Source organism: Macaca fascicularis, chromosome 4, assembly GCF_037993035.2.
Source record: "Macaca fascicularis isolate 582-1 chromosome 4, T2T-MFA8v1.1".
Classification (NCBI taxonomy): domain Eukaryota; kingdom Metazoa; phylum Chordata; class Mammalia; order Primates; family Cercopithecidae; genus Macaca; species Macaca fascicularis.
In genome coordinates this window covers 31235900-31257841 of record NC_088378.1, presented here as the reverse complement: position 1 = coordinate 31257841, position 21942 = coordinate 31235900, and the positions used below count along the sequence as shown (strand labels likewise).

The following is a 21942-nucleotide window of genomic DNA, read 5'->3' as shown; positions in this document are numbered from 1 at the left end:
TATTCATTCTTTCTATTTTTTTTGTACCCATTAACCATCCCCATCTCCCTGCCAACTCCACACTACCTTTCCCAGACTCTGGTGATTATCTTTTTATTCTCTATCTTTATGAATTCGATTGTTGATATGGTTTGGTTCTGTGTCCCCACCCAAATCTCATGTTGAATTGTAATCCTCAGTTTTGGAGGAGGGGTCTGGTGGGAGGTGATTGAATCATGGGGACAGACTTCCCCCTTGCTGTTCTCATGATAAGTGAGTAAGTTCTCACAAGATCTGGTGGTTTAAAAGTGTGTAGCACTTCTTTCGCTCTTTCTCTCCTGCTCTGTCATGTGAAGATATGCCTGCTTCCGCTTCGTCTTCTGCTATGATTGTAAGTTTTCGGAGGCCTCCCCAGCCATGCTTCCCATACAGTCTATGGAACTATGAGTCAATTAAACCTCTTTTCTTCACAAATTGCCCAGTGTCAAGTAGTTCTTAATAACAATGTGAGAAAGGGTTTGTGGAATATTGCTCAAGAAATTTTTGCCAAGTACAGTGACCCTGAGATTTTCCCCAGTGTTTTCTGGTAGTAGTTCCAGAGTTTGAGGTCTTAAATATGTCTTTAATCTGTTTTTTCCTTTGTGTGTGTGTGTGTGTGTGTATGTGTTTTGTTGTTTGCTTTTTGGGTGTTTTTTGTCTTTGATTTGATTTTTGTATGTGGTGATAGATAGGGGTCTAACTTCATTCTTCTGCATACAAATATCCAGTTTTCCCAGCATCATTTATTGAAGAGAATGTGTTTTCTCCAGTGTATGTTCTTGGTGCCTTTGTTGCAAATGAGTTGCCTGTATATCTGTAGATTTGTTTCTGGGTTCTCTATTCTGTTTCATTGGTTGTCTGTTTTTATGCTATTTTGGTTTTTGTAGCTCTGTAGTATGATTTGAAGTCAGGTAATGTGATTCCTCCTGGGCTGTTCTTTGTGCTGAGGATTGTTTTAGCTATTCTGTGTTTTTTGTGGTTGCATATAAATTTTAGGATTTTTTTTTTTTGATTTATGTGAAGAATGTCGTTCATATTTTGATGGGAATTACACTGAATATCTAGATTGCTTTGGGTAGAATGGACATTTTAACAATGTTGTTTCTTCCAATCCATGAACGTAGAATATCTTTTCATTTTTGATGTCCACTTCAATTTCTTTCATTGGTGTTTTATAGTTTTCATTATAGACATGTTTCACTTCTTTGGTTAATTCATAGGTATTTAATTTTATGTGTGGCTGTTGTAAATGGGATTACTCTTTTAATTTCTTTTTCAAATTGTTCACTGTTTACATATAGAAAAGCTACTGATTTTTTGTATGTTGATTTTTTATTTCTCAACTTTAGGCTTTTTCCAGACATAGATTGTATAATCTACAAACAAGGATAATTAGATTTCTTCCTTTCCAATTTGGATGCCCTTTTATCTTCTTCTTGTCTGATTGCTCTAGCTAGGACTTCCAGTACTATGTTGAATAACAGTTTTGAAAGTAGGCATCCTTGTTGCGTTGTAGATCTTAGAGAGAAGGCTTTCACCTTTTCCCCACTCAGTATGATACTAACTGAAGGTCTGTCATATATGGCCTTTAGCATATTGATGCATGTTGCTTGTATACCTAGTTTCTTGGTGTTTTTTTTTTTTTTAATCATGAAGGGATATTGAATTTTATCAAATGCTTTTTCAGCATGAATCCAAATTATTATATAGCTTTTGTCCTTCATTCTGTTGGTATGATGTGTCACATTGATTCATTTGTGTATGTTGAACCATCCTTGCATCCCAGAGATAAATTCCACTTGATCATGTTGAATGATCTTCATAATGTATTGTTTAATTCAGTTTGCTAGTATTTTGTTGATGATTTTTGCATCAATATTCATTGGAGATATTGGCCTGTAGTTTTCTTTTTTCAAAGTGTCTTTATCTGGTTTGGTATCAGGGTAATACTTGCTTCAGAGAATGAGTTTGGAAGTATTCCCTCCTCTATTTTTCAGAATATTGGAATAGTTTGAGTGGGATTGCTATTAGTTCTTCTTTAAATGTTTGGCAGAATGTAACAATGAAGCCATTGCATCCTAGGTTTTTCTTTACTGGAAGACTTTTTATTACATCTTCAATCTCTTTACTAGTTATTGGTCTGTTCAGGTTTTAGATTTCTTTCTACTCAATCTTGCTAGGTTGTATGTGTCTAGGAATTTGTCCATTTCTTCTAGATTTCCCAATTTATTGACATGTAGTTGCTCATAGTAGCCACTAATAATCCTTGAATTTCTGCAGTATTAGTTGTAATGTCTCCTTTTTCATGTCTGATTTTATTTATTTGGAATTCCTCTTTTTTTTTTTTTCTTTGTTAGTCTGGCTAAAGATTTGTCAGTTTTGTTTAACTTTTCAAAAAAAACCAACTTTTTGTTTCATTGCTCTTTTGTATTTCTTTTCTTTTCTTTCTTTTTTTTTGACAGAGTCTCACTCTGTTGCCCATGCTGGAGTGCAGCAGTGTGATCTCAGCTCACTGCAACCTCCACCTGCTAGATTCAAGTGATTCCTCTGCCTCAGCCTCCTGAATAGCTGGGATTACATGTGCGTGCCACCATGCCCAGCTAATTTTTGTATTTTTAGTAGAGATGGGCTTTCACCATGTCAGTTAGGCTGGTCTCGAACTCCTGACCTCGTGATCCACCCACCTTGGCCTCCCAAAGTGTTGGCATTACAGGTGTGAGCCTCCATTCCCAGTCAATATTTTTTTAAATTTTGATTTCATTTATTTCTGCCCTGATCTTTAGTATTTCTTTTCTTTTTTTTTTTTGAGATGGAGTCTCGCTGTGTCGCCCAGGCTGGAGTGCAGTGGCTGGATCTCAGCTCACTGCAAGCTCCGCTTCCCGGGTTTACGCCATTCTCTGGCCTCAGCCTCCCGAGTAGCTGGGACTACAGGCGCCCGCCACCTCACCCGGCTAGTTTTTTGTATTTTTAGTAGAGACGGGGTTTCACCATGTTAGCCAGGATGGTCTCGATCTCCTGACCTTGTGATCCGCCCATCTCGGCCTCCCAAAGTGCTGGGATTACAGGCTTGAGCCACCGCGCCCGGCCTAGTATTTCTTTTCTTCTACTAATTTTTGGTTTGGCTTGCTCTTGCTTTTCTAGTTCTTTAAGATGCATTATTAGGTTATTTGAAATGTTTCTTGTTTTTTCATACAGGCACTTATAGCTATAAACTCCCTGTTAGTACTGCATTTGCTGTATAGGCTTTGGTATGTTGTGCTTCCATTATCATTTAAGAGAATTTTCAGTTTCCTTCTTAATTTTTTAATTGACCCATTGGCCATTCAGGAGCATATTGTCTAACTTCCATGTATTTGTGTAGTTTCCAAAATTCCTCTTGTTATTGATTTCTAGTCTCCATTGTGATCACAGCAGATGTTTGATGTTGTTTTAATTTTTTGAATGTTTTAAGATTTGTTTTTTGACCAAATATATATGGTCTACCTTTAAGAATGATCCATGTGCTGAGGAAAAGAATGTGTATTCTCCAGCTGTTGGATGAAATATTGCATAAATATCTATTAGGTACAATTGTTTCTATAGTGCAGATTAAGTCTGATGTTTCTTTGTTGATTTTTTTGTCTGGAAGATCTGTCCAGTGCTGTATTAATCCATTCTTGCATAGAACTACCTGAGACTTGGTAATTTATAAAGAAAAGAGGTTTAATTTGCTCACAGTCCTACAGGCTGTACAGGAAGCATGGCTGGGGAATCCTCAGGAAATGTACAGTCATGGCAGAAGATGAAGGGGAGGCAGGCACATCCTACATGGCTGGAGCAGGAGAAAGAGAGAAAAAGGGGAGGGTACTACACGCTTAAACAAGATCTCATGAGGAATCATTCACTATCACAAGAACACTAAGGGGGAAGGCTGCCCCCATAATCCTGTCACCTCCTCCTACAACGTTAGGGATTACAATTCTACAAGAGATTTGGGTGAGGACACAAATCCAAACCGTATCAAATGCTGAACGTGGGGTGTTGAAGTCTCCAGCTATTACTGTATTGGGGCCTATCTCTCACTTTAGCTCTAATAATATTTGCTGTATGTATCCAGGTGCTCCAGTGATGGGTGGCATGTACATTTAAAATTGTCATATCCTCTTGCTTAATTGGCCCGTTTATCATTATATAGTGACCTTCCTCATCTTCTTACAATTTTTGTCTTGAAATCTATTTTGTCTGAAATAAATATAGATACTCCTGTTTTCTTTTTGTTTTCATTGGCATGGAATATCTTTTTCCATTCCTTTATTTTCAGTCTTTGTGTGTCTTTATAGGTGAAATGTGTTTCTGGTACGCAACAGATCATTTGGTCTTTTTTTTTTTTTTTAATCCATCAACAGTCTATGTCTTTTGATTGCAGAGTTTAGTCCATGTACATTCAATATTATTATTGGTAGGTAAGGACTTACTCCTGCCATTTTATTTGTTTTTTGAGTTGTTTTGTGGTCTTTTCTTTCTTTTCTTCCGGTCTTCCTTTTTGTGATGATGATGTTCTCAGTGATTTGTTTCAGCTTCTTGCTTTTTTTTGTGTATCTTTTACATTTTTTGGCTTGCAAATACTGTATCTTATTAGGCTTGCAAATACTGTCTTATAACCCATTATTTGAAGGTGATAACAACTGAACATTGTTTGGATAAACAAACATGCAAAAAGAAAATAATAAACACTTTATGCCTTTATCCTCCTGCTTTTTAATTTTTTGTTGTTTCTAGTTATATCTTATTGTACTGTCTATGTCATATAAAGTTGTTTTAGTTATTATTTATGATTGGTTCATCATTTGGTCTTTCTACTTAAGACACAGTTACAGTGTTTTAATATTCTGTGTTTTTTTGTATGCTTACTATTACTAGTGAGTTTTGTACCTTCAGATGATTTCTTATTGCTCATTGACATCGTTTTCTTTCTGATTAGAGTGCTCCCTTTAATATTTCTTGTAGGACAGGTCTGGTGTTGATGAAATCCCTCAGCTTTTGTTTGGAAATCTTTATTTCTCATGTTTGAAGGATATTTTTGCAGAATATACTATTCTAGCATGAAAGGATTTTTCCCTCAGCACTTGCAATATGTCATGCCATTCTCTCTTGGCCTATAAGGTTTTCACTGAAAAGTCTTCTGCCAGACATATTGGAGCTTAATTGTGTGTTGCTGGTTTCCTTTCTCTTGCTGCTTTTGGGATCCTTTCTTTATTACAGACCATGTTTTTATCCTTGACCTTTGGAAGTTTATTAAATGCTTTGAGGTACTTCTGTTTGGGTTCAATCTGCTTTACTGCTCTATAACCTTCTTGTACTTGGATATTGATGTCTATCTCTAGGTTTTGGAAGAGCTTTGTTATTATTCCTTTGAATAAACTTTCTAACCCTCTCTCTTGCTCTGCCTCTTCTTTAAGGCCGATAATGCTTAGATTTGCCCTTTTGAGACTATTTTCTATATCCTGTAGGAACGCTTTTTTATCTTTTTTGTTTCCTCCAGCTGTATTTCAAATAGCCTGTCTTCAAGCTCACTTCTTCTGCTAGATCAATTTTGCCATAAAAAGACTCTGATGCATTCTTCAATAGTATGCCAGTTGCATTTTTCAGCTCTAGAATTTCTGCTTGGTTCTTTTCATTTCAATCTTGTTCTTAAATTTATCTGATAGGATTCTGAATTCCTTCTCTGTGTTATCTTGAATTTCTTTTGAGTTTTCTCAAAACAGCTACTTTGAATTCTCTGTCTGAAAAGTCACATATCTCTTTTTCCAGGATTCGTCTGTGATGCCTTATTTAGTTCATTTGGTGGGTACATGTTTTCCTAGGTGGCCTTGATACTCGTAGATGTTCTTTGGTATCTGGGCATTGAAGAATTAGGTATTTATTATAGTCTTCACAGTCTGAGCTTGTTTGTAGTGGTCCTTCTTGGGAAGACTTTCCAGATATTCAGAAAGACTTAGGTGTCATGGTCTGAGCTGTGTCTGCTTTAGAGGGCACCCGAAGCCCAGTAATGCTGTGGTTCTTGCAGACTTGTGGAGATACTGCCTTGATGGTCTTGGAGAAGATCCAGAAGAATTCTCTGGATAACCAGGCAGAGACTCTTGTTCTCTTCCATTACTTTTTCCCAAACAAATGAAATCTCTTTCCCTGTGCTGAGTCCCATGGAGCTGAGGGTGGAGTGAACCAAGTAGCCCTATGGCCACCACCACTAGGACTGTGCTGGGTCAAACCTGAAGCTAGCACAGCACTGGGTCTTGCCCAAGCCTTCCATAACCACCCCCTGGATACTTCCTATGTTCACTTGAGGCACTAGGACTCTATAATCAGCAAGTGGCAAAGCCAACCAGTCCTGTGTTCTTCCTTGCAGGGTGGTGATTTCCACTAGACTCTGGACAAGTCCAGAGGTGCTGTCTGGGAGCCTGACACTACAGTCAAAAACTTTAGAAGTCTAGCTGGTATTCTGACTTGCCTGACCTGTAACTCAGACCACAAGACGTAGACCTTTCCAGGCTTCTCTCCCCTTTCCAAAGGTGGAGGAGTGTCACCCCATGGCCATTGTCACCACTGGCTCACAGGGAATACTGCCAAATGATCATTGATATTACGGTGAAAATCTGTTATCTAGTGTAGCCACCTTCATCAATAACCCTAGCTAGATCTTCAGGATCACTTGCTGCAGCTTCTATGTTACCCCTTACTGCTTCACTTTGCACTTTTATATTATGGAGATGACTTCTTTCCTTAAACCTCATAAACCAACCTCTGATGGTCTCAAACTTTTCTTCTGCAGCTTCCTTACCTCTCTCAGCCTTTGTACTATTGAAGAGAGTTAGAATCTTGTTCTGGATTAGCCTTTGGCTTAAGGAAATGCTGTGGCTGGTTTGGTCTTCTATCCAGACCACTAAAACTTTCTTCATATTAGCAATAAGACTGTTTCACTTCCTTATTATTCATGTGTTCACTGGATTAGCACTTTGAATTTCCTTCAAGAACTTTCCTGTTGTATTCATAACTTGGCTTTTACCCTGAATTTTATGGTAATTACTTTCTTGCTTTCCTTTATAGTTTTATAAGCTAAATATTCCAAAATAAATATAATTTTTATTTTTTTGACTTCATATAAATGGCATCATATGGTAGTAGAAATAGAATGAGAAAAGATTCATATGCTAACTTATGAAAAACAGTAAATTTTATATTTTTCTTTTTTATAATTTATGACTCAGGTTTCAATTCATCCGTTAAAATATGTCACTTCATGTTCACACATACAGAGATTTTCCAGTTTTTTTGGTGTATAAGACAGTTTACAGAAATCCTAACCTCTTGAAAACTAGTGTTCAATAATGGGCAGAATTCTTATGCACAATTAAAAAAGGTTATTTTATATGACAGTGCCCTCTGCTGTCATCAGTGCAGATTGCATTAGAATGCTGCTATTACTACATTTTATTATGTGAGGAGAAAGCAGTCATTGGCTTTATGCTTGATATGTGACTAAACAGGAAATGTTCTATGTGTGAAAGTATTAAATACATTCCTCACTTTACATTGAAATACAGGTAGTTATGAAATATATAATTTCAACACATAAATATAAAATGTACATCTCAATGTATAATTTAAAAAAATTTAAGACTGGGCACAGTGGGTAAGGCCTGTAATCCCGGCACTTTGGGAGACCGAGGTGGGTGAATCACCTGAGGTCAGGAGTTCGAGAGCAGCCGGGCCAACTTGGTGAAAACCCATCTCTACTAAAAATACAAAAATTAGCTGGGCATGGTGGCAGGCGCCTGTAATTCCAGCTACTCGGGAGGCTGAGGCAGGAGAATCGCTTGAACCCGGGAGGCGGAGGTTGCAGTGAGCTGAGATTGCGCCACTGCACTCCAGCCTGGGCAACACGAAAAAGAAAAAAAACAGAATCTTAAGCTATATGCAAGTGTGTGTTATTACACTGAAAAATCCTCTGTGTAAAAGAAAATGAAAATTCAAGAAAATTAAGACTTTCTAGATGTCATTTGGAACAAGTGAAAACCCTCTAACGTAGATTCCGGTGTTCATCTTTATTAGATTTTTGCACCATCCTTCATATTGATTTCTCATCGATGTTTAAGTGTATTAAGGTTTAGGACAGAAAAGCACAATAGCAGGAAAAATAATCCTTTAATACTGCTAAATTGCCTAGCTGTCATTCTCTAATTGAAGAAAATGTGATGAATCCTAGAGCTTCATAAAATATTTAATTTTATTTGTTACAAGATGTCTGAGGGTATTGCCTACTCTCAGTATCTGGAGATACCAGGTGCTTTTGTCAAAAAGCTTCTGATGAAATCTTATTCATTTTTGGACCAGCTTTTCTGAAAGTGGTGTTTGTTTATTAAACATATTTTAGCACCCACATGTGCTAGGCACAGCCATTCACAAAACTTATGCCTTGGTTTTCTGTTTCATTTTTCTAGTAATATGTTTTTGTTATATTTTACCAAATTATTGGTCTGCAATCGATTAGACAGCTTTTTTAAAAATGAAGAAATTGATCCTTGACCAGAGAAATTTGACAAGCACTGTCCTAGGCTATTCAGCCTTTTAAAAATCCACATACCAAAAGCAACTATAGTTCTTAAATGTTAGAGGCTAATAGAGAGGATTGCATACTGAATGAACTACCTTGGTAGCCCCAGTTTCCAGGAAGTGATAAATCAGTACAAGTTCCTCTAGCTGATTTTTTCCCCTTTATTTTATCAATACCTCACCAGTTATTTTCTATGACAGATTGTTTTAATTATTTCCTAAGAATGTCTGCTTGTTCTAAAACAACACGGAAAGCTTTGATATTATTTGCTAAAAAGATATGTTCCTTCTTTTATGTGTGTTGGCCCTTTTAGCTTGTTTAACTTTCTTACCTTGGAGAATTGCCTGGAATTCACTCAACTGACATTTTCATCCATGCCAATGGAAGTACTTCAGCAGACGGAGATACTTAATATGAATATATAAAAGAAATGAACTCATGTAGCATTCTAACACTGTTCCCTTCCCCCAAAACCCTGTGAGCACCAGCTGATAATAGATGTAATGAATACATATGTCAGAAACACTCAGTTCCATTTTGCATCAATAGACCCTCACTTGAGTCATACTTTTCATGTAAAATATTCCAAGAGAAAATGGCTTTTAAAAACCATTTTTTAAAAGCAAAAAACTAACATGAATTAAAAATTGGTATTTCTCAATGGTCAGAATCTAGTCAAGCATTATGTTTCCATTTTAGTGACAACATTGATGTGAGGAAATGAAAAGCTAGAAATGTGATAAAACAATATAGCCTCTCATTTTTAATCCACCTTGACAAATTAAAGATATTTAGAATGAAATATAAATTAAGAAAATGTTAATACATGTAGTAGTTTTCTGTTGCTGCTATAACAAACCACCACAAATTTTGTGGCTTAAAACAACACAGTATTATCTCACAGATGTATAGGTCTGAAGTCCAGCTGGGCTCAGCTGGTTTTTCTAAACCTTGTCTCATGAGACCAAAATCTAAGTGGAGTGGGTTCTGAAGACTGTAGGGGAGGATTAACTCCCAGGCTCATCCAGGTTCCAACGGGTAGAATTTGGCACTTGAAGGACTGAAGTCCCTGTTTCCTTGCTGCCAGCTCGGGGATGAGTCTTTGCTCCTAGAGGCTTTCTGAATTCCTTCTCATGCTTTCCATGTGGCTCCTCCAGCAGTGGCGAGTCAAATTCCTCTCATACTTTGAATCTCTCTTATTTATCCTTATGCTTCATTTCTCTGACTACAGCTGGAAAATTTTCTCTGCTTTTAAGTGTTCTCATGATTAGATTGGGTCCACTCAGATAATCCAGGAAAATTTTCCTATTTTAAGGATGTGACTTTAGTTACATCTGCCGAGTCTCTTTTGCCATGTATGGTAACACATGCACAGTTGCCAGGGATTAGGTCATCTCTTCAGGGCCAATCTACCTACCACATATGGGCTTGGCATAGGGAATTTAATTGTCAGATTTGTTGCTAACTTTTATATTTCTATTTCATTGCCAGTGAAAAGTGATAACTTTGTTATTCTAATTTTGTAAACTGTATTTTTATTTTTTTTAATGTTTGCTTACTTTTTAGAAAACAGTAATAGTACCTGCATACAGTCATGCATTGCTTAATGATAGGAACACTTTATGACCAATGTGTCATTAGGTGATTTTGTTGTTGTGCAGACATCATAGTATGTAGTTAAACCTAATTATACCATCTAGGGTGCAGCTTACTACATACCTCGGCTATATGGTATAGCTTATTGCTCACAGGCTACAAACCTATAAAGTCTGTTACTGTATTGAATGCTGTAGGCAGTTGTAACACAATGGTAAGTATTTGTGTATCTAAACAGAAACGGTTCAGTAAAAGTACCGTATAAAAGATAAAAAACTGAAAGCTCGTATAGGGTATTTATGGTGAATGGAGCTTGCAGGACTGAAAGTCGCTCTGGGTGAGTGAGTGAGTGAGTGAGTGGTGAGTGAATGTGAAGGCCTAGGACATTACTGTACACTTAGAATGTATTCCTTTTACTTTTATATATAAAAAATTAAATGTAAACAGCCTAAGGCAGGTCCTTCAGAAGAAATTCCAGAAGACAGAATTAACTGTTAACTTTTGTACTATATAAGCTTTTTAATTTAAAAAAACTTTTTTTGTTCTTTTATAACAGCACTTCATGTAAAACACAAAATACATTGTACAGCTGTACAAAAGTATTTTCTTTTTTTATATTCTTATTCTATAAGCTTTTTCTATTTTTATTCTATTCATCTTTTTTTTTTTTTTTTAAAGCTAAGACAAACACACATATTAGCCTAGGCCTACATAGAGTCAGGATCTTCAGGGGCAGTAACATGCATGCATGGAGCTGTCATCTACTATGATGATAATGCTGTCTTCTGGAATTCCTCCTGAAGGACCTGCCTGAGGCCATTTTACATTTAATTTCTACATATAAAAGTAAAAGGAGTACACTCTAAAATAAAAAGTATAGGTCGGGTGTGGTGGCTTATGCCTGTAATCCCAGCATTTTGGAAGGCCAAGACAGGAAGATTGCTTGAGCTCAGCAGTTGGAGACCAGCCTGGGCAACATAGTGAGACACAAAAAATACAAAAATTAGCTGGGCATGGTGGCACATGCCTGTAGTCCCACTACTGGGGGGGGATGAGGCAGGAGGATCGCTTGAGGCCAGGAGGTCAAGGCTGCATTGAGCCATTATGGCACCACTGCACTCCAGCCTGGGTGACAGAGTGAGAACCTTTCTCAGAAAAAATAAATAAATAAATAAAGCATAGTACAGTAAATACCTGAACCATTAACATGGTCATTTATTATTATCAAGTATTATGTAATGTACATAATTGTATGTGCTATACTTCTGTACAGGTAGCAGTGCAGTAAGTTTGTTTTTAACAGCATCACCACAAAAATGTGAGTAAAGCATTGTTCTATGACATTACAATGGCTATGATATCACCAGGCTATAGTAATTTTTCAGCCCCATTATAATCTTATGGGACCATTGTCATACAGTCCATTGTTGACTGAAATGTTGTTATTCAATGCATGACTGTATACCTAATTTATAAAGGATTCTCTGATAGATATTATTTTAAACATACCTGTAGTATGAATGGTTAGCTTGGTTTCAAGATCAAGATTCTAGAATGTGCTTCAAGAAGTACTTAAAACACTCATTCCTTGATTCTACTTTCTAATTCTAGTTATTCTAAAAACATGGGAAAATAGAGAAAATATTATTCTAAAAACATGGGAAAATAGAGAAAAATCTCTCAAAACTACTTTAGAAAATAGAAAATGACAGACTGCTTGGCTTTTAGCATCAACTTTTGGCAAAAAAGGCATGTACACATTTCTATATATCTAATATTTAATATTTTACTATTGAATTTGGTGTGAGAGAGAAACTGGAATTGTGTTTTTTAATTTTAAATTTTGAAATAATTACAAACTTGCAGAAAAGGCATGAGAGTAACACAAGTAATTTCCCTGTGCCATTCATTCAGATCCAACGATTTTTAACATTTTGCTATTGTGTTTTATCTTTGTGTATCATATATTTTTTTCAACCAGACTAAGGGTAAAGTATTGTACTGTGTTCAAAAGTTACTTAGATTAGTTCACTGTTGTTTTTGTTGTTTTTCCTTCAAAGGATGTTGAAATGGTCTTGGGTGAATGGTCTCGTTGTCTGAGGTGTTATCCAAGCTCCTTGTCTCACAATCAAGAAAATTAAGGAGCGTCGACACAAGGGGGGAGGTTGGAGTGAAAGTTTATAAGTGAAAGAAGAAAGCTCTTCACAGTGGAGAGGGGGCCCGAGTGGGTTGCTGTTTTTACAGTTGAATCCAAAAGCTTTTATAAGAAACTCCCCTCATCTGTAGCTATTTGTGTAACTCTCCTTATCTGTGCAGCTGTGGGTATGTCTTGGGTAAGCACAAAGTGCAGCTTCTCTTGTTTGTGTAACTTGCAGGTCTGTTTCAGGTAAGCCCACCCCCGTTCCTGTGCAAGTTCCCACAGAGCCTACCATGTATATGCCTGAAAAGGGGAGGAACCTTTTTCCTGGAAGCCCGCTAATCACACAAAGGAAAAAAGGCTCTGTTGGGTCTTGCTTTCTTATTAGTGTAGTTGCAGTTTAGTTTTTCCCCAGGCTGTTCTGTTTGTGCCTGTAGCTGTGATTTTTCAGGCTATTTCTCCAAGGACTAGCCTTAGCTGTCTGCCTGATTTTTCCTTTTCTCCCTCAATGTGATTTCATTTGAAAATACCTTCCTTTAGTTTTTGCATTCAGTTTAAATTTTTTCCCTTGTTTCCAGCCTTATTTTATGTCTTGAATATGTTAGAATGTTGCACTGAATAACTTTATGTATACTTTTTAGTAATATTAGTGGCATATCTTAAGGATAAACACTAGAAATAGGATTGCTGAATCAAAAGTTAAACAAATATTAATGAGTTAATGAATATTTATTATTGCCGAATTTTCTTCCATAAGAGATAGACAAGTCTGCATTCCCTCTAGTCTGTTTCACTTAGCCTTGTCAACAGAGCCTACTATTAAACTTTTGAATTTGCAAATTTCATGGGTAAGGAACAACATTTCAGCATAGCTGTAATATGCATTTCTTTCTTCTTTTTTCTTTTTTTTCTTTTTGAGGCAAGGTCTTGCTCTGTCTCACCCAGGCTGGGGTGTATAGTGGTATGATCACTGCTCACTGCAACTTCCGCCTCTAGGGCTCAAGTCATCCTCCCACCTCAGCCCCCGGAGTAACTGGGACTACAGGTATGCACCACCACACTTGGCTAATTTTTGTATTTTTTGTAGAGACAGGGTTTCGTCATGTTGCCCAGGCTGGTCTCAAACTTGTGAGCTCAAGTGATCCATGGCCTCCCGAAGTGCTGAGATTGCGGGCATGAGCCACTGCACACAGCCCATTTCTGTTAAAGTGAAGTTGATTATGGTTTAATATGTCTTAAGGACCATTTAAAAAAAATTTTTGGTGAATTATTTATTCACATTTTGCTTATTTCTCAACAGGATATTTGTTTTTTTCCCTCAATTTTTTTTAAAGTTCTTCAAGTATTAGGGATAGTGTCATTATCTGTGGTATGTTTTGCATATATTTGCTCAGCTTGTCTTTTGACTTTGCTTGTTTTTGGTTTTTATTCTTTTTTGCCATGCAAGCCTTTTTAAAAAAACACAATCCACTTTGGGAGGCTGAGGCAGGCGGATCACGAGGTCAGGAGTTCGAGACCAGCCTGGGCAATATGATGAAACCCTGTCTCTACTAAAAATATAAAAAAATTTAGCCAGGTGTGGTGGTGCGCACCTGTAGTTGCAGCTACTCTGGAGGCTGAGGCAGGAGAATCGCTTGAACCTGGGAGAGGGAGGTTGCAGTGAGCCAAGATCGTGCCACTGCACTCCAGCCTGGGCAACGGAGTAAGACTCCATCTAAACACACACACACACACATGCGCGAAAGTAGTCATATCTGTCAATCTTTTTAAAAGTTGCATCTGGATTTCGAGTGGTAATTTAAAAGCCTTTCCATATACCAAGGTTATAGAGAAGTTCATGTGTGTTTCTTCTAGTACTTGAATGGTTTTGTGTTTTACATTTATATATCTAATCCATTTTGAGCTTATTTTCATGTATGGTGTGAGTAATGGATCTTATTTCATCTTTTTTCCAAATGATTATTTGTCCCAACAGCATTTGTTTTAGAAAGCCTTCTGTGTTCCAGTGATTTGAGATAACACCTGATCATGTACTAGATTTCCACTTGCAGTTATGTCTGTTGAGAGATTTTCTGTTGGTCTGTTGTTTCCAATTTTTCTCTAAAATGATTAATGCTGTGATAATTACCTTATGCAAAAGGCTTTACCCACATTTCAGATTATTTCCTGAAAATAAATCATGTAAGTAGCACAAATACTTAATCAAAGGATATGCAGTGTTAACAAGGCTTTTGATAATTGCTACGTTATCTTCTAGGAAACATTCTACCAATTTATATTACCACCAGCAGAAAATGTTTGAGAGCATCCTTTCTTACAATGAGTATAATCTTTTAAAGTATCTTTTATAATTTTGATAATCAAAAATTATATTTAAATTTTATTTGCCTTTTTAGAGATTTTTGGTGATGCATACATTTTCATGTTGGCTTATTTATATGTGTATGAATTCTCTGCATTTTCTTTTCCCATTTCTCCTTTGGGGTATTGAGCTGTTTATACACCAAATGAAAAGCACATTTTTATTCCTTTATCTCCCTAGTGAAATAAAATTCTCAACTATCCAATTAGAGCCTGCCTATCTGATTTGTTTTCAATCTCTAATGCTGTTTTCATGAATATAAATAACCCTCAGCCAAGGTATTAGCATTTCCAGCTGCTACGCATTAGTTCAAAGTATATTACAAAGAAAGGGAGCTATAAACATGCTTATCCCAAAGGAGCTTACAAGGTAGCCTTTTGCACTTTGGGAGGCCGAAGCAGGTGGATCACCTGAGGTAAATAGTTCGAGACCAGCCTGGCCAACATGGTGAAACCTCGTCTCTTCTAAAAATACAAAAATTAGCCGGGTGTGGTGGTGGGCACCTGTAATCCCAGCTACTTGGGAGGCTGAGGCAGGAGAATCACTTGAACCCAGGAGGCAGAGGTTGCAGTGAGCCGAGATCGCACCACTGCACTCCAGCCTGGGCAATGGAGTGAGACTCTGTCTCAAAAAAAAAAAAAAAAAAAATACTGGCTTAATAAATAAAGTACAATATTACACACACTTGCACATACACAAATAAATGCATGCACACACAATCCCGCCCCCACCCCAATTCGAAAATAACAAATCCCATTTTTGATTTGGAAGTAACTTTACTCTGAATAGGAGATGTCCACCTCAGGAAGCAGTCACATTGCCCATGTTGCTTTGTTTTTGTAGTTACCACATTACTTGGAAGTTCTTCAGAGCTGTGACATCAAGAAAATCTACCTCTGATCATGCCAGGATTACTGAATGTTAAAATCAGACTTAAATATCACAAAACATTTTTATGTCTGCTCCCCCCTCTCAACCACACACACAAATAAAAATTTTCACACATTCAACTATATACCTTCTTATTCAAGCAGTGTCTTTGCATAAAATGAATGGAAACTCATGAAGCCAATCATCTGAGACTTGGAAATCAGAAAGCTGAGATTATAGGGAGAATTTTTGGGTTCTCTTTTCCATAGTTTGTTTTGTGATGTTATAGATGGTAGAAAACAAAAGGGAGAAGGTGCCAGGAAAATATATGTGTGAACAAGTAAGTTTATGTTTGAGGCATAATTGTAAAAGTATTATTTGTGGTCAGAGATGCTGTTGCTAATTCTATAATTTTCTATGCTATATTTCCCCATGTGAGCAATTTACGTTGTTGTCCTTGGCCCTTTATGCAATCAGTGTAAACGGACTAGCAGAGTTTCTGGCCCTAAACTAAAGCTTATTTATACTTAAATCAGTGATTCCAAACTTTAAATGTGTAACATGATGTTAATTTTGTAACATCAATGGTTTAAAATTTCAAGATATTTATCTTACTTGTATTGAACAGTTCTCTTTAAAGAAATCTTAGAGGGATAAGTGTCTTATCTGTTTTTTAAAAGATCAGCTTGCAATCTTCTGCTTCAACTGTATCTGTAGTAGAATACAGCATTATTTCTAATTTTATTTGGCAATATAAAAATTTAGTATGTCTTTTGGTCTCCATTTATATAACCAGCATCGAAGAACAAGAGTGTTTGCTGGTTATACAGTGTTGAGCATTGCTCTTTTACTTTGAATATTTAGAGGTTATGTGATTTTAATCCAGGGGACAACTTTATACTACTTCACTAGCAGAAACACTACTGTTATTTTTACTGACCTATCAATACCACCAACTTAATAGTAATAAAAGCTAGTATACATAGAGTTTATTATGTATCAGACAACAAAATATGTACAACTTTTATATTTCAAAATAAAGTAGGTAATACTGTATTCTCTTGTAGACTTGTCTGAGGCAATTTCACACAGATTTTTTAAAACATAAAGACACTATAAAAGAATTGTGGAGTACATATGTTCAAAGTATCTATCAAGAGGTGCAGAGATGTTAAGTACCTTCCTAAGATCTAGAGATGAATCTTCCTCTCCTCTTTGTACCACGTTTCTTTTGCCTTCACTATATTTTACAATGTGTGGTATGTAGCCAGGCTAGTGGTCATGCTAGGATTTCAAGCCCAGCAGTCTGGCCCCTGAGTATATGCACTAGGACACATCAAAGCTGTACATTCTTCCAATTCAATTATTTATATTTCCATCCTTCATCACAGAATTTACTAGGAGTACCTTGCTTTAATAATCAACATTACAAAAAAGGCTGGTTTTTTTGTTTGTTTGTTTGTTTTTGTTTTTTTTGTGGTTTTTTTTGCAACTTTTCCACTAAAAAGTTCCTATTAGAGTAACATTTGATAACTTTTTTTTAGAATGTTCTTGAATACATTTGTTCAAAGACCTGAAACTTAAGTTACTACATCAAAAAGTAGTAACTCACTGAACAGTCTTTCCTGGTGCCATCAACACTTGACTTTGTATCACCTGTCAAAAGTGAAACTCTTTCCCCAGTTGTCAGTAGTTTTTCCTATAACATTGTTTCATCCAGACAGTGGTAACAAGAAGTATATCCACATTTGATTAATCTCATCTCATCTCCTTTGCCCCAGGATGTCAGAGGAAATTTTAAACATTGCCAATGATTATGCTATTAAACAGTCAGAAGACACCATTCTTTTACTTGTCAAAAAAAGCTAGTTTAATATGGCTTTATAAATTAAGTCTGTCATAAGTCTTCAAAATTATAAGAACTAAGTCTTCCATTACTCTGCATAGATTATCCCTTGCAATAATTATATTACCAGGCAACTGCATCTAAACTCTGGAAGGAATTAGTGTATAATCCTGTAGGATCTATCAGGAAACTGTTTTGGGATACATCTTGTTGATAATATAACAATGTCCTTCTTAAATTAGGTTTTTCAGCATTTTAAATTTTATATTTAAACTTTAAGTTTTAGGTTAAATTAGTCTTGTAAAGGTTACCATCTGAATGCTGTGTTTATTAGAGGAAACTACTTGTGTTCTTTTGTCACCAATGAATTTTTTGGTCATATTTATTTAATATATATTTAATGTATATCAGTACACAAGCACACCCAAGGTATACAGTTTGCAAAGAATGGATGTTAGATTTTGATCACAAAAGGTGTTTTACAAAGATAAAATTTGTTGAGTTGTAAAATATTTGTTGGAGTTGTAAAATATGATTCCAAAAGACATACTTTACGTAAAGTAAGGCAAATGGAAAAAATTCACCATCGAGATGATGATGATTTTTCTTTAGAAGCAAATAATTCCAAATATGAATGTACTTACATAGGTAATAACTTTTGTTGTCATAAGCTCATCTACATTAATCCAACATCTAGGACTTTAACCACTTTTTATATTCAGCTGATTCTAAATGAATTTATTCCTGGCATAGTCCTTTACTCCATATAGGCGCAGCTCTGAACCAATTCCAGGATTCAGTTCAGAACAGTTACATATTTAATGTATTATGTGAAAAGCCTATAGGATTGGGTTCAATATTGACAATATTCCTATTCTAAGAATATTAGACATTATTTCTATAATTTCTATTCCTTTTGACCTTCTTTTGTGTTTAACAAAGCAGTATTCCTCTTACAATGTTGTGATAAATTCAGATTTTTATAAGACTTGTTCTTTCTTCCTCCCAATTTTAAAATTATTTCTTGAAAACTATTATTTTTCATAGCTATTTGCCTCTAGAAGCAATTGTTCATAATCAAGGCATATTTTCCTTTGTAAAAATTTACAACTGTGAAGACAAAGTTTCCCAGTGAGTTAATAAATGGGCATTTGTCAGAATTCTCTGGGGTCAAAGAAAGACTGAGTTTTTTGTTCTTAGTGCTAATAGAACCAAATCACCTGCATTTCAGTATTTAACACGTTGGAAAGCCAAACCAACTTATCTTCTTTTTTTGTACTGAGTAATTTGAAAGTGAAAGCTTTTTGAAGCATGCATTCAAAGTAAAACGCATCAGCATCATTTCCTAAATCGTGTAACTTTACTCAGTCTGTTGAACTGGCAAATGTCAGGCCGTTTGCTATGCCCACCAATTTCTTTGTGTTAACTCCCCTTTATTGCTATTCTTTCCTTATTAATCATCCTATTCATAAAAATCCCATGATTGGGGAAAATGAACCCGTTAGGGAAACTCACTGCTATCAGTCTAATCCAAGCCTCTATCAATAACTTTCTTACTGGTATACCTGATTCTACCTTGCCTAGCTAACTATTATGTGTACCATGAAGATACTGAAGCCAACCTGCGTAGGTTTAAATCCAACTCTGCAATAGTTGTATTGCCAGTTCCTTAAAAAAAAATGGTATAAGAGCTTTGAAATGCTAAATAAGGTCGTCATGCACATGTCAACTAGAGCAGCCCTTGTAAAGTGTCAGACGCTAATTCTTTGGTTGACCTCCTCTAAATAACTGCACACTTAAAAAATAAATAAAATCCGAACTCCTGACTAAGGCCTGTAAGTGTGCTTCTCATTTTATTCCCCATGTTTCAGTTACACTGTACTTGTCTCCAGAGATACTAAGCAGTTCTACTTCAAGACTTTTGCACTTCCAATTCCTTCTTCCTGGAACATCTTTTCCCAGATTTTTGTATTGCTCACTTCCTCAGGTAGCTGCTCAAATGTTCAGTCCTTCTTCGTCCCAAATAGCACACCCCCAGCACACATATCCTCAAGTCAATAGTCTCCTGCCTCATTTTCTTTTTCTTTTTTTGCTATAAAGCACTCATTGCCACTGACTTTATAATAGTTTAGTGCCTCTCTCTCCAAACTGAAAACAAGCTCCTGAGCACAAGGATTTTATTTTGGTCATTCCTGTAGTCTCAGCACCTAAAACACCACTTGGCATTGGTAGTTCTTGGTAAATATTTGCTGAATAGATGCTGTATTTAAAACGGTTTTTTTTCCCCCTAAGGACTTTTGAGAGTCTTAACTTAATATGCTTGTTTGTTTTTCATAGTATGCACCTAACATTTCCTACTCCCATACTTTCACTTGATCCGGATCCTCTCATTAGGTCACCACTCAAGAAATACCAACTTTAGGCTTTTAGAAACAAAGAGTAGGTTCTTGTTTGCAAAGGGTAAACAAGCACAACAAAAAATGTTGATACTGTTTTCAAAGGAAGTTTTAAATACTATTAGTGAATTAAATTCTAGACAAAACAGCCATATTTTTCAAACATTGTTTTTAATATATCTACCTATAAAGATCTGTGGAGAGTTCACATCAGATCATGAATGGGTAGTACTTTATGATTAGGGCATATATACACACACTCAGAGAGTTACAATTAAGCTTTTCTTTTTTCTCTTACAGGTTAATGACTCCAGAGAGTAAGATCAGATTCGTCCACAAAGAGATGGGCATAATACCAAGCTGGGGTGGCACCACCCGGCTAGTTGAAATAATCGGAAGTAGACAAGCTCTCAAAGTGCTGAGTGGGGCCCTTAAACTGGATTCAAAATACGCTCTACACATAGGAATGGTTGAAGAGGTCTTGCAGTCTTCAGATGAAACTAAATCTCTAGAAGAGGCACAAGAATGGCTAAAGCAATTCATCCAAGGGCCACCGGAAGTAATCAGAGCTTTGAAAAAATCTGTTTGTTCAGGCAGAGAGCTATATTTGGAGGAAGCATTACAGAATGAAAGAGATCTTTTAGGAACAGTTTGGGGTGGGCCTGCAAATTTAGAGGCTATTGCTAAGAAAGGAAAATTTAATAAATAATTGGTTTTTCGTGTGGATGTACTCCAAGTAAAGCTCCAGTGACTAATATGTATAAATGTTAAATGATGTTAAATATGAACATCAGAATTACTTTGAAGGCTACTATTAATATGCAGACTTGTTTTTAATCATCTTTTGAATATCTGAACTCATTTACCTCATTTCTTGCCAGTTATTCACTTGGGTATTTACTGCATAATCTGGAACATTTAGCTAAAATATACACTTTTGGCTTAAAAATTATTGCTCTCAATTCTAATAATAATTCTTAGCTTATAAGCAAAGAGCAGTGTTTAAAAGGAGAGCTTCTATACAAAACCTATTCCTGGTGTTACTTTTCGTAAAATTTTGTCTTACCTGGAAATAATTTACCAAAATAATGAGTATTGCTATTAAAGAGCAAAAGTGGGGAGGGATCAGGGAACAAGAAAACAAGAAAGGATATGATCAATTATTTTCTTCTGCTCCAAACAGCCGGAGTAAAATTCATGGGAAATGGCCCTTAATTTAAAAAAAGATGTACCTCACTACCCACTACAAATTTGGAACTTTATTTGATCTTTTCAATAATTAGTTTTCTATTATAAATTATCTACTAAACAGTGGTAGCCATGACATGGAAAGTCAACTGATTTTACAAATTGAACATTCATTTGTGTGCCCTGGAATTTCCAACTAGTAATAAACAACTACTGTTGATGTAGTTTTAAAATTAAAACCACTCGAAGGGACTCATGAAGCATCTTGCAACATAAATTTGCATTTTTACATCAGATTTTTTTTTCCTGAAAAACCTTTTATAACTGTCTTTCAAAAGTAAACGTAAAAATGCACAACATAAAATGTTTATGATCATCCCAGAAATACACTTTTTAAAAAATGTGAAAGTCCAAGAATTAAGTTCTAGTTCTGACTCATCACAAGAGGTCAAAAGTATTTGCTACTGTAACATTCAATTCACATTTGAGAATCATGGTAAAAATAACTTGCATTTGCCTTATACATGATCCTACTGTTGAGTTCGGAAAATATGGTTAGACAGACTCACGTTACTTTTTTTCAGAGGTAAATTCTAGATTACTGTGTCAACCTAATATTTTCTATTTGGCCATAGATGTAAAATCTACCAAATAAAAGTGGATTTTGTGGTCTACAACATTTTGTTTAAAGTGAATTCATGTCTGCTAACACTGTAAGTCTGCCATTTAATCCAGAGTGTTAGACTACTAATGAATATGGTAAGGAAAATATAAAATATTAATGGTATCTGCTTTAATTTTATTTCCATATATATTTATTATATACACACTGCCTATAGGTTCTGTTTAAATAATAATCTGTTAAATAAATAATCTCTTAAGAAAAAAAATCAGACTTTTCTGGGCAGGTGATTTAAAGCTGAAAACAACCAATTAAAA

At 35.9% G+C, this 21942-nt stretch overlaps 1 protein-coding gene across 7 annotated transcripts in view; it reads left to right on the top strand.

Annotated features, from left to right (window-relative positions):
* Positions 1-21680, top strand: part of ECHDC1 (ethylmalonyl-CoA decarboxylase 1) — a 54350-nt gene extending 32670 nt beyond the window's left edge. For all 7 annotated transcript variants that reach the window (XM_065543364.2, XM_065543360.1, XM_005551759.5 and 4 more), the window contains one exon: positions 20116-21680. Coding sequence is in view for 5 of the 7 variants with exons in the window: in XM_065543360.1 (XP_065399432.1) it covers positions 20116-20524 (409 nt within the window). In the remaining 2 variants the exon portion in view is untranslated. The remainder of the gene's footprint in view (positions 1-20115) is intronic.
* The last annotated feature ends 262 nt before the right edge of the window (positions 21681-21942 follow it).